The sequence below is a fragment of the Macrotis lagotis genome, chromosome X, assembly GCF_037893015.1.
Source record: "Macrotis lagotis isolate mMagLag1 chromosome X, bilby.v1.9.chrom.fasta, whole genome shotgun sequence".
NCBI classification, from domain to species: Eukaryota; Metazoa; Chordata; class Mammalia; order Peramelemorphia; family Peramelidae; genus Macrotis; species Macrotis lagotis.
The window spans coordinates 44,542,501-44,555,937 of NC_133666.1; the positions used below are offsets into that span (position 1 = coordinate 44,542,501).

The following is a 13,437-nucleotide window of genomic DNA, read 5'->3' on the forward strand; positions in this document are numbered from 1 at the left end:
ATAGCAGCCCTGTTTGTGGTGACAAAGAACAGGAAATCAAGTCAATGTCCTTCAATTGGGGAATGACTTAGCAAACTGTCATGGAACACTACTGTTCTACTAGAAACCAGGAGGGATGGGAATTCAGGGAAGCCTGGAGAGATTTACACAAACTGATGGTGAGCGAGATGAGCAGAACCAGAAAAACACTGTACACCCTAACAGCAACATGGGGGTGATGATAAAACTTGTTGGACTTGCTCATTCCATCAGGGCCACAATACCATCTGTATCCAGAGAACAAACTGAGGACTTTGAACAAAGACTAAGAACTATTACCTTTAACTTAGAAAAAAAAAACTGATACCTTACTATCTAATCTTGCTATCTCTTCTATTTTATGTTTCTTCTTTAATGATATGATTCCTCTCTCATCACACTCAAATGGGATCAGTGTATACCATGGAAACAATGAAAAGATTGGCAAATTGCCTTCTGTGTGGGATGGGGGGAGGGAAGTAAGACTGGGGGGAAGTTGTAAAACTCAAAATAAATAAAATCTTTATAATTCAAAAAAATAAAAATTTAAAAAAAGGTTCTCTTTCTACCTCTTCAGGGGTACAGCTAAATTGCGAATAAATTTTTTAGAGGCACACAATGTTTTAAACCGCAAAACAGAGCTTCTAGACATCAGTTTGTCTGGAAAATGATCCACAGGCTTTAGGGGATTGCACTCGATATAGCAGGCAAAACTCAAGTCAAATTTTAGTCATTAAAGAGAGATGAAGGGTCCAGGACAACCAAGGAGGTTGCAGACCTGCTTAACTATGTATCCCCTAGAGTTAAAATACAATTAAAATATTGTGTTTAGGTCTGGGTACCACAGTTCAAAATGGAACCTAATAAGTTAGAGATCATCCCAAAGGGGACAAACAGCATGGGAAAGGCATTTAAGTTCTTGTTGACTGAAGACTGAACAAAAGAAATAGGTATGGGGAGCCAAGATGGCGACAAGAAGGGATCGAGTCTTAGGCGCTCTCTGATAAAACTTGAAACTAAGGACTCTAACTAAACTTTAGAGAGACAGAAGCCATAAAGGGACCCAGTGAGGCAGTTCTCCTACTCAAGGTAACCTGGAAAAGAGCAGAAAGGCCCTGCAACCCGGGTTCGGAGGGGCAGCCCGCCAGAGCCAAAGAACTTCAGCCTCCCGGAGGCAGCCCCAGGGCTCTGGGAGCCACAGCTCACAGCAGCAGGGGAGTCTCCTGAGCTGCACCCCGGGGAGCACCGGGCAAAAAGTGGGGAAACAGCAGCGGACCTCTGCCAGAGCCAGCACATGGAGCCCAGCCCTCAGGGAACACAGCAAACAGCCCAGATCAGGAAACAGCCCCCAGGGCATGAGACCACTGAACTCAGGGAGGGGAGTGAAGAGAGAGAGACTGCAGAGCTCTGTCCTCTGCCTCTGGAACAGGACTCTGGGGCTCTAAGCACATTCAGATACTGATAGTCTAGCCCCCCCCCCCCACAGAACAGCAGGGACCCCCCCCACCTCAGCCCTGTGGCAGAGGGGGGCGCTTATGGTCATTCACAGACCAGAAGGGAGGACAGAGACTCACACACTGAGACCCTTGTAGGAGTGTCCCAAAAGCTCAGGAAGCACCCCAAAACCAGGCCCAAGCTGGGAAAATGAGCAAGCAGAGAAAAAAAGAGGAACACCATTGAGAAATATTTTGCATATGAGCCCAAGAAGGATCAAAATACTCAGTCTGAAGATGAGGAAGCACAAGCTCCTGCATCTAAAGACTCCAAGAAAAACAGAAATTGGGTTCAGGCTATGACAGAGCTCAAAAAAGACTTTGAAAATCAAATGAGGGAGTTGGAAGAAAAACTGGGAAAAGAAAGGAGAGAGATGCAGGAAAAACATGAAAATGAAGTCAGCAGTTTCATCAAGGAAATCCAAAAAAATGCTGAAGAAAATAGCATGCTAAAAACCAGCTTAAGTCAAATGGATAAAACAGTTCAAAAAGTTATTGAGGAGAAGAATGCCTTAAAAAGCAAAATTGGCCAGATGGAAAAAGAGATAAGAAAACTCTCTGAGGAGAACAAATCCTTCAGACAAAGAATAGAATTCAGGGAGATTGATGAATTTACCAGAAATCAGGAATCAACACTTCAAAACCAAAAAAATGAAAAATTAGAAGAAAATGTGAAATATCTCATTGAAAAAACAACTGATATGGAAAACATACTTAGGAAAGATAATTTAAAAATTATTGGAATACCTGAAAGTCATTGATCAGGAAAAGAGCCTTGACGTCATTTTCAAAGAATTACTACAGGAAAATTGCCCTGATATTCTAGAAGCAGAGGGCAAAATAGAAATGGAGAGAATCCACTGATCCCCCCGAGAAAGAGATCCCAAAAAACCAACCCCTAGGAATATTATAGCCAAGTTCCAGAACTCCCAAGTCAAAGAGAAAATATTACAAGCAGCCAGAAGGACACAGTTCAAACATCATGGAGCTGCAGTCAGGATCTCACAGGACTTAGCAACAACTACATTGGAAGCTCATAGGGCTTGGAATATAATATACTGGAAGGCAAAGGAGCTTAGAATGAAGCCAAGAATGAACTACCCAACAAAACCAAACGTCCTCCTCCAGGGAAAAAGATGGACTTTCAATGAACCAGGGGAATTTCAAATGTTCCTGTTGGAATGGCCAGAGTTGATCAGAAGGTTTGATCTTCAGATACAGGACTCAGGTGAAGCATGGAGATTGGAGGGGGGAAATATGAGGGACTTAATGAGGATGAACTGCATGTATTCCTGCATAGAAAAATGACACTGATAATACTCATATGAACCTTCTCAGCTAATAGAGCAGGTAGAGGGAGCTTTTATAGTTGAAGCACAGGAGAAAGCTGAATTCGAAGATAAAATATGGTGTAAAAATGGAGTCAATGGAAAAAAAGGGAAATGTAATGGGAGAAAGAAAAAGGAGAGGGGGAATAGGCCAAGATATTTCATATAATAAGATTTTTTTCTTTATTACAATGAGCTATTGCAATCATATGGAAGGGGGGAGGCAAGGGGGAATGAGGGAACCTTTGCTCTCGTCAGAAGTGACTAGGAGAGGAAACAGCATATATACTCAATGGGGTATAGACATCTGGAGTAAGAAGGAGGAGGGAGCAGGGGTAAGGGGTGGGGATGTGAATAAAGAAGGAGAGGATGGACCATGGGGGGAGAGTGGTCAGATATAACACATTTTCTTTTTTACTTCTTGCAAGGGGCTGGGATTGAAAGGTCGGTCCAGGACCAGAGGGCCAGGTGGATTCTGGGCCAATGGGGTGGTATGGGGGCTCAGGGCTTCTTGGCCCCAGGACCAGGGATCTGTCTGCTGCACCATTCAGCGACCCTCTAACAGAGTCAGAGTGAAAGGAGAGAGAAAATATAGTACATGGTAATAGAGAAATAAGAAAGGAGGGAGTTGCGATCAGCAATGGCAACGTTGGAAAAATATCGAAGCAACTTTTGCGATGGACTTTACCATAAAGAATGCGATCCACCCATGACAGAGTTGCTGGTGTTGGAACAAAGACTGAAGCACATTTTTTATTATTATTATTTGGGGGAGGGTACAGGGCAAATGGGGCTGGGTGGCCTGCCTGGGGCCACATAGCAGGGTGATCTTTGGGTGTCTGAGGCCAGATTTGGACCCGGGTGCTCCTGACTCAAGGGCCAATGCTCTGTCTGCCACCCAGCCACCCCTACTATGATTACTATTTTATTTTATTTTGCGTCTTTTTTTTTCCCCTTCTTTTTGGTTTTTGCAGGGCAGTGGGGATCGGGTGGTTTGCATGTCACACGGCTGGGTAATTTTTGGGTCTAAGGGGCTGGATGTGGGCTCACGTGCTCGTGGCTACAGGGCTGGTGCTTCACCCATTGCGCCACCTGGCCATACCTACAATTATTACTATTATTTTTTTTAATTTTAATTTTTTTTCTCTCCCCTTTACTTTATTGCCCAAGCAAGTCTATATTCATGGGGGGAGGGGTATTTTGTTTACTCTTAAACAAGAATATTTTATTAATGTAAAAAAAACATTTGTACAAATTGAGAATAAAAAAATAAAAGAAAACAAAAAAAAGTAAAAAAGAAATTTAAAATAATTTAAAAAAAAGAAATAGGTATGTTTGACCTGGACAAAAAGAGGGTGGGGAATCAAGGTCATCTTCAAGTATTTGAAAGGCTATTAGGAAAAATGGAGAATAAAATTGTTATGTTTGGGCCCAGGGCACAGAACAAGGAGAACTGAGTAAAAATTGAAGAAAGGCAGTTTTGGACTTTAAGAAAGACTTTCTGGCAATCAGATGTCCAAAAGTAAAGTGAACAGCCTTGAAAGATGGAGTGTTTCCTTTTATTCAAAAATCTTCAAATACTGGCTGGATAAGCATTTGTTGGGTACTTGATTTATAGGGATTGCTTTCAATTATGCATTAGACAAGAGGGTCATTTGCAAGAATGAAATTTAATGATTCTGAATATCAACAACATATAATAGCACTTAATAACCTTCAATGAAAACCAAAATTTTGGTAAAATATATTTCAAAATCTCTAAAATTTGGCATAAATTGACATTAGTAAAAGAACAGGTAAATCAGTGGGAACGGGGCAACAGAAATGTCAAAGTGACTGCAGATGGTGGTAGAGCCCAGGGAAACAAATGAAAACCACATGGTCTTCCCCACTTCAGTCCTCTACCCCAATCATATTCTCACAAAATGAAATAAGAAAACATTATGACTCCTACAGAGAATCTCTTTCAGGGTTCTAAATTGAACATCTATCAGCACTAGCATAAGGACTTTTATATATATTAAGCCACTAATAAGAATTGGTTAAAAATCTCCATGCTGAACTCAAGTTGATTTGAAACTGCCTAGCCAACAGTCTTTTAATTTTCTCAAAGGTTGCTTATGACAGAAATGAGAAAACTTCCATTTGGATTCCTCCTTTGAGATTTGCTAAAATTGATGATATTCAACTACTCACAGACTTCATAGCGTGATGTGGTATTTATATCTATTCAGAGTAGTTGATTTTCTCATTAAAATGCTAATTATAAAAATATGATGACTGTACCCCCCCAATCAGAAGCTTCTGAATCCCTAAAGAAGGTACTAGTATCTTTTCCATTGAATTCCACTACTTTGCCTTTAGAAGACATAGTATTCATCCTTTTCCTTCCACTAGATGGCGCCAAAGTGTAGAAGCATACTAAACCATCTATCCACTACTGCAAGTTTGTCTCTTGTCTTCACTACTGGGATTAAAACTCCATGAACTCTTACATACAGGAAGGCTCCACTGAGGTCACGAGAACTAACAACTGTAACCTTGTAACGAGGTATTACAATGGGAAGAGATTTGGACTCAATAGTCAGAAAACCATGAGTAGAAATACAACCTAAAAAACAACAGAGTTGAGTGATTTGGCCTACTTGTGCTTTCCAGGGTCTGCATGTATGAAATGAGAATGGCACCTATCTCCCAGGGTTGCTGTGCAGATCAAATAATAACATATTTGTCAGGGGCAGTACAAAATTTCAAGAGCTAAGAATACTGTTAATTATACTTTTTTTGTTTTTTTAATAGTTCAGAGATTTTATTCTAATAGCTTTAATTACAGTGACTGTGGAAATGAAAACTGAAAACAAGTATGCAAAACAGTCGATTACTAATTGTGTATTGAAAGCAGTAAGAGTTTCCACAACACCAAACAAAGCAGTTCTGAGTTTTTCCCGAGATAAAGTTTAATAGCTCCAGCTTCTTCAGTGTTTATCAAAATAGAAAAGGAAAAAAAAAAGTAAAGATCTTTTTTCAGATGGCAAATCTGACCCTTGTAGTAATGAGGGGTAGTAAAGGACATTTCACATATATACAGATAGGTGGATTGTTCCAAAACAAGACTGAATACTTCTAGAATGGAATGACTCCCCAAGCTCTCATTCTCAATTTATTTTCTTGCAAAACCTAGACACCTTAGAGAAATGCCTAGTGTTCTTGACTGGTTTCGAATATCTCCAGTCAAGGTTTGGGGCTAACGTAGGCTGTGCTTACTGTGGAGAGGTTTCAAACAGAAGCACCACACACCTGACCAAAAATTAAAAGGCTAGTTTTTTGTTGTTCAAATATGTCAGAAAGCTCTTTCAAATGTTTAATACCAGCCATCACCTATCCTTCTTAAGAGTTATTCAAGTGTGATGGAGAGCTAATCACAGCCTGAACTGAACTGCAAGGGAGAAAAAGTCTAGTTATAAACGGCTCATGACTGAAGATCTAATGCTCTTAATGTGCAGCCTGCTCTGAACCACAACCTCAAAGCTTTTTTTCCTAATAAGTATCCATGTGAGCACAAATACAAGCACAAACTCTATGAAAAACATAAAGATCAAAATACATATCATTACATGCATCTCTATTTTAATTACACACTTGTTTGATTTTTATCATTTCTCAAGTTTCAAAAGAGAAACTGCAGACAATTACAATGGTCTGGTATTCAAGTTGTTACTGCAAAACCTACACTAAGCATATTTCTCTGTTCTGTGTGTTCAAGTGTTTTACTTGTCTTTTTTAGATTTTTACTATTTAAAAAAATACACTGAGTTCAGGTTAAAAACCAACCCACAAAATGGATCTCAACACAGGTCTCACAAGCATTCAGCTTTGCTGCTTGCATGCACGTTAACCCCCCAGCAACCCAAGTGTCAATGTGCTTAAAATCCCTTCCCAGCACTAAACGGTGAGTTGATTTTTTTACGATAAAAAAAGCTCAGTAATATTACATAGGAGTGCCAGAAACTGCCCCACTGGAAGCAAAAACTATTTACATTAAATAAGAAACCTTTTTCAGGCCTGAATTTGCCACATTTACAGCATGGTGCAATACATACTGTGAGGGTAAGGGGTAAGAAAAAAACAGCTTCCGGAACTCAATAGCACAAAGTAGCACAGTTTGCCACATGAGAGTAAAGCAAAGGGTGAATAGGAGGAAATAAGAGGGAGAGAAGGAAAGAGGGAGGAGGAACTTTTGTTGTTTCATTTCTGGTTTTGGCGCTGATTGGACAACCAATCCAGTCCTTCATAGAGCCCATCCCCACTAGTGGCACAGGTGGCTTGGATGTACCAGTTTCTGTGACAAAGAAAATGCAATCCAAGTTTATCTGTGATTTCAGCTGCATTCGTGGGATTGGGAAGATCCTGTTTGTTAACCAACACTAATAAGACAGCATCTCTAAGCTCATCCTCTGCCAACATTCTCATCGGTTCTTCTCGGGGTTCATTCACTCGTTCTCTGTCATTACTGTCAACCACAAAAATCAGTCCTTGTGTGTTCTGGAAGTAATGGCAACACAGGGGTCAGATCTTGTCCTAGCCACCGACATCCCACACCGTGAAGCTAATGTTTTTGTATTCTACAGTTTCTACATTGAAACCTATAGTGGGAATAGTAGTTACTATTTCACCCAGCTTCAGTTTGTACAAAATAGTTGTTTTTCCTGCAGCACCCAGACCAACAATTAGAATTCACCATTTCCTTTTTGCCAAAGAGCCCCTTGAAGAGGTTAGCAAATATATTCCCCATGTTCCAGGTGTGATGTGTTGAACGTTGTCAAAAGAAACCCGTGAGCGGCTGCTGCTCCTTCCCTTTCTCGGCTTCTCCAGGCCTTGGTTTCGCTCCCACTAAAAAAAATTGCACAATATTTTTAGGCATGTTTAAAAGGATTTTATGTTGGTGGAGCTGTGAACTCATCCATTTCTGGAGAGTAATTCAGAATTACACCCAAAGAGCAGCAAAACTGTGCATACCCTTTGATCCAGCAATACCACTACTGGGTCTATACCCTAAAGAGATGATGAAAAAGGCTAAAAACATCACTTGTACAAAAATATTCATAGCAGCCCTGTTTGTGGTGGCAAAGAATTGGAAATTGAGTGAACGTTCATCAACTAGGGAATGGCTTAATAAACATACGTTTAGTACGTTATGGAACACTAGTGTTCCATTAGAAACAAGAAGGGATGGGAATTCAGGGAAGCCAGGAAGGATTTGCATGAACTGATGCTGAGTGAGATGAGCTGAACCAGAAAAACACTGTACACTCTAACAGCAACATGGGAGTGATGATCAACCTTAATGAACTTGTTCACTCCATCAGGGCAACAATCAGGGACAATTTGGGGCTATCTATAATGGAGAATACCACCTGTATCCAAAGAAAGAATTGTGGAGTTTCAACAAAGACAAAATACTATTACCTTTAATTTAGTTTTTTATTTTTTTAGGTTTCTGCAAGGCAAATGGGGTTAAGTGGCTTGCCCAAGGCCACACAGCTAGGTAATTATTAAGTGTCTGAGACCGGATTTGAACCCAGGTACTCCTGACTCCAAGGCTGGCGCTTTATCCACTACGCCACCTAGCCGCCCCTATTACCTTTAATTTAAAAAAAAAACAAACACGTTAACTTATAACGTAATTTTGCTATCTCTTATATTTTATTTTTTCTTTAAGTATATGATTTCTCTCTCAACACATTCAATTTGGATCAACGTAGAGCATAGAAACATTGTAAAGACTAAAAGACCGCCTTCTATGGGAGGTGGGGGTAGGGAAGCAAGATTAGGGGGAAAAATTCAAAAATAAACAAATAAAAGTCAAAAGAAAGATTTTATGGTTAGTAAATCATTCACTTTTGCCAGAAAGTACATTTGCTATGGAATTAAGACTGCATGAGACTGCATTTGTTTGTGCATGTAAATAAGTTAGAGGAATACGTTAAGATACGTATATACAAGTATACATATGTAGATACTAATATGAATCTGTGTCTGTATACAGGGTTTCCCAAGTCTTAAGATTTATTTAGCCTTGAAAACATAATCTAAGAATATGCATGTATGCATGTAATTCTGACAGCATCATTCCACAGAAACTGCTCTTTACAGGGTTACCACTGGGTCATCTAATCAAATCCAATGGTCTTTTCTCAATCCTAATTCTCCTTGACCTCCCTGCACTTTTCACACTGTTGACCATCCTCTTATCCTTGAAAACTTTTCTCTGTAGACTTTTGGCATCCCAATCTCTCCTGGTTCTCCTATCTGTCTCAATCACACCACCATCATATCACTTCCCCTACTAAAAGAACTCCAAAGGCTATTGTCTCCAGTGTTTCAAATACAAAATTGCTCTCTTAGGAATTCAAACCCTAGCCACCTAAACACCACCACACACAGACACAGGTCTGGTCTTCTTACACTTTACAACTGTCTACACTAAAGTCTCTGATCCAGTGATATTAGACTCCTTGGTATTGGGACAAATAAATGCCATCCCTTTAACCAAATGCCACGACTGACCTACCTTTACATCTTTACTCCTCCATTCCAATATATAAAAATATAAAATGCTTCTTACAAATTACATTAGACCTGTTATTAAAGATACAGTCAAAATAAAAGAATGTGGTGACAAAAAGCTGATTTAAAAAGTTTCCCTATCTTACAGATAATGATAAAACATATTTTCAAGAAAAGAAAGGTTTGAAACATGTTCATTCTTTATTATCCATGTAAAAGCAATGAAGATTCGATTTATTTTTCAAAGACAGGGCACTCTACTTGCCCCTGACCAAAATCAGATTTTAAGGTCATTAGATTTATCAAAAAAGAAGCAAATGTGGATGTAGTTGGGTTGGCCAGTGACTTCAAACTGATGTAAACCTATAGAGATAAAAAAAGAACCCACTTACTTTCATGAGGTTTTATATTAGGTTTGCCTCCACCACCATTGAATCCATCATTTCCATCATCCAAGGCATCACTCAATTGAAAATCAGGAACATCAGAATCTCCAAGAAAAAGAAAAGACAAATGGATTAATAAGATGGAATAAAAATAGCAAAATACAATGCAGTACCCTCCCATCATAAATGGTATACTAAAATTAATGGGGTATACAGAGAGGACTAGTACCTCTGATGTGAAAGCTTGCTGAGCCCTTTTCAAGGCTGTTCATCCAGCTTTGATGTCCACTTTCTTTTGTTTTGTTTTGTTTTGATGAAGCAATGGGGTTAAGTGACTTGCTGGTGTCCACTTTCACCCAACTCTCAAGTATGGCTCCAAGAAGCTGGAGCATTAAGAGGGGAGAACACTGGTAAACTGTGTCAGCAGACAGGTTAAATCACAAGCTGGTTGAGGATAACCACAGGTCTCAAACCCATAGGTAAATTAAGGGATGTACACTTTCAAAATTTAGGCTTAAAATAAAATGACAGAAAATGTAAGTTAGACAGGAAAGTTTATTCTCTAAGACTTATCAAGAAACCTGTAAGTGGAAGCCATCTATTTAAGGTGACCACCAGGAAGAGAGAGTATTTATCCATAAATAAGGATAAGGGACATCAGTAAATTCATTGGAAACCTGTCTATCAGGTTGCACAATATCTGTAAACAATGATATCTGATGGGGGCAGCTAAGTGGCCTAGTGGATGGAATACCTGTCCTGGAGTCAAGAGGCTCTGAGTTCAAATTCCCTCTCACACATTTAATACTTAGCTGTGTGACTTAACACTACTGCCTTCTGAAATATACAAAAACAAACAACAATGCTATCTGGACTATATGAGAATGACTTATCTCTTTCTGGATTTGAAGAATAATGGGGGCAAGACAAGTTTTCTGGCTTCCTAATCATTTGTCTTCCTGAATTTGTGATTAACATATGGGGAGATAACATTCCATTTCTTATAAAAGAAAAAAATCAGATTTTTTAACAGGAATATAGGTTTGAAATACTTATTAAATTTTCACAAGAGTTGTCTACCCCAAGCATGAGAAAACTTCCCAGAGCAGACTAAGTAGATAAGACTAATCAATTCCAATAGCCATGAAGGCAGCTGAAGCAAGTGCTATGGAGCACTAACAGCTTGGTCAGACATCAAAGATGCCAAGGTCATCCACTGGCCCGTGAGCCATGATCACTTTTGGACTTTGAGGACTCAGGAAGAAAGCATGAGGCTGATCATTTTTTGGAGTTCTGCCTCACTTGAATCCAATTCAAGTGCAAGTGAAGACAACACTAGTGATGTCACTGATCCTCTTCAAAAAACAGAGGACATTGTCTACGCCAGTACAATACAGTTGGCCTAGCTCTCTGAACTGCTGAGAGGAGCTGCTTCCTTCCATCAAGGTTAATCATCTCCTAATGATGTTGTTAATGTGTGCACTGTTCTCTTGGTTCTGCTCCCTTTGCTCAGCATCAGATCCTGTAAGTCATTCCATGCTTCTCTAGAGTCCAACCATCTATGGTTTCTTAGAGAATAATAGTATTCCATAGTATCCATGTACCATAGAATCAGAATTTCCGGGTCAAAGGAATGAACATTTTTAATTGCGCTTTGGGCATAGTTCATATTGCTCTCCAGGATAACTGGATCTACTCACAACTCCACCAGCAATGTATCCAATCCTCCTACAACCTCTTCTTGATCATTTTTCCTTTTTTGTCATCTTGGTCAATCTGACAGAAGTGAGATGATACCTCATTGTTGTTTTGATTTGCATTTCTCTAATTAATAATGATATGGAGCATTTTTCATATGAATATTATGTACCATTAACTTTTTTCATTTGAAAACTACCTATTCATATCCCTTGACAATTTATCAGTTGAGGAATGATTTATAACCTTATAAACAAGATACAATTCTCTATACATATTAGAAATGAGAACTTTAGCAGAACTCCTAGTTGTGAAGATTGTTTTCCAGCTTTCTGCTTTCCTTGTAATTTTGGCAGCACTGATTATTTTGCAAAAACTTTTTAATTTAATATAGTCAAAATCATTCAAGTTATCCCCACACTGAGGAAGAACAAAACAAAACAAAAAAAGAACAAGCTTGAGAATCTGAAGAATACTTTATAAAAATTATCTCTTCCATCTCTTTCCCTTAATCCCAATTTCTAATACCGAAAATGACTAATCTGTAAACATGTTTATCAAAAATATGTATGTGCAATGCTAACCTGAATGTTCACCACTGAAGGGAGGAGAGTGGGAAGGAAAAGTGGAAGTAAATTTTGTAACTTAAAAATATACATGTGCATAAAGATGAAAAAATAAATATTTTTTACAAAGAGTTATTTGAAAACAACAGTAATGTCAATTTCAATTTGCATTTGAGAAACAATGAAAAAAAATAAAGAGGACAAACAATAACAAAAGCTAGTTATCACATAAGAATAAAAATATTAACTCACATACCCATCTGAACTAGAATCACCTCAATTCTAACTGCTAATAAATGAATCCAGAGAAAAGTCAGAACTAAATTGGAGAACAAAAAGGGAATAATCTTGTGTTTTCAAATTAGCATCATACAATTGAATGGCTGAGGGCAGACTGCCTCTCAAATCAACTTTCTCCTAGCTATTCCTTTGAAAGTTTTCCTAAATTATTCCTTTGTTGCAAAAGGGTCCATCTGTTCAGCCTAGTTAACATGTACAATGCAGAATTGTTCCCACAGACTTCTGCAATTGGACTTCTGAAAATCTCAGCAGTAGTTACCTGAACTCTTAGGTGGTATCTTTATAGCTTGGGCATAATTAGCATTTTTTCTCTGAAAATTAGGTCTCAGAGAGTTTGAAAACACAAAACCAGATAGAAAGCTTGGCAAAACAGAAAATTCAGCTAACTTAATTGACTAACTTAAACAGCAAATCTTGGTGGCTTCAATTCAAAATTTATGAAGCACCTGATAGAAGCAAGGTACTACATTAGATGCTACTGCTGAGTAATTTCCTAAAACTCCAGAACAAGACTCAGTCTCAGAAAGATCCCTCCAACAATTCGCTTCCTAATCATCTTCCTCCTTCTAATGCAGAAAAAAGTTCAGTTAACTAGCTTTCTAGTTCCCCAGGTCTTAATGAACTGTGTTTTACCAGAGCTAGAAAGCACCTTTTAAATTGTCAAAAATTGAAAGGAGTTAGGAAAACAGTGCAATGAAAAGAAGATAAATAGACAGTGATTGCATATATCAAATAGAGGAGAGAATGTGGGAAAGACAAGGAAGTAGGAGTCAGAGACTAGGATGAAAGAAAGCTCACAATACACATACAAATAGCGCTAGTTGCTCATTAACTAAACAGAACTCTCAATGAATTTTGAGTGTTACTAAGGCACCAAGAAGAATATGAGTCAGAGGGGCAGCTAGGTGGCGCAGTGGATAAAGCACCGGCCCTGGATTCAGGAGTACCTGGGTTCAAATCTGGCCTCAGACACTTAATAATTACCTAGCTGTGTGGCCTTGGACAAGCCACTTAACCCCATTTGCCTTGCAAAAAAAAAAAAGAATATGAGTCAGAAATGTTCATGGAGAAGTTGAATTAC

The 13,437-nt window shown here is 38.8% G+C and overlaps 1 protein-coding gene and 1 pseudogene across 2 annotated transcripts in view; both read right to left on the reverse strand.

The window, feature by feature from the left end:
• Positions 1–13,437, reverse strand: part of CD99L2 (CD99 molecule like 2) — a 117,708-nt gene that overhangs the window by 26,870 nt on the left and 77,401 nt on the right. For both annotated transcript variants that reach the window (XM_074200618.1, XM_074200619.1), the window contains exon 6: positions 9,799–9,897. In XM_074200618.1, coding sequence (XP_074056719.1) covers positions 9,799–9,897 — 99 coding nt within the window. The remainder of the gene's footprint in view (positions 1–9,798; positions 9,898–13,437) is intronic.
• On the reverse strand, positions 6,482–7,645 carry LOC141497794 (ADP-ribosylation factor 1 pseudogene; annotated as a pseudogene).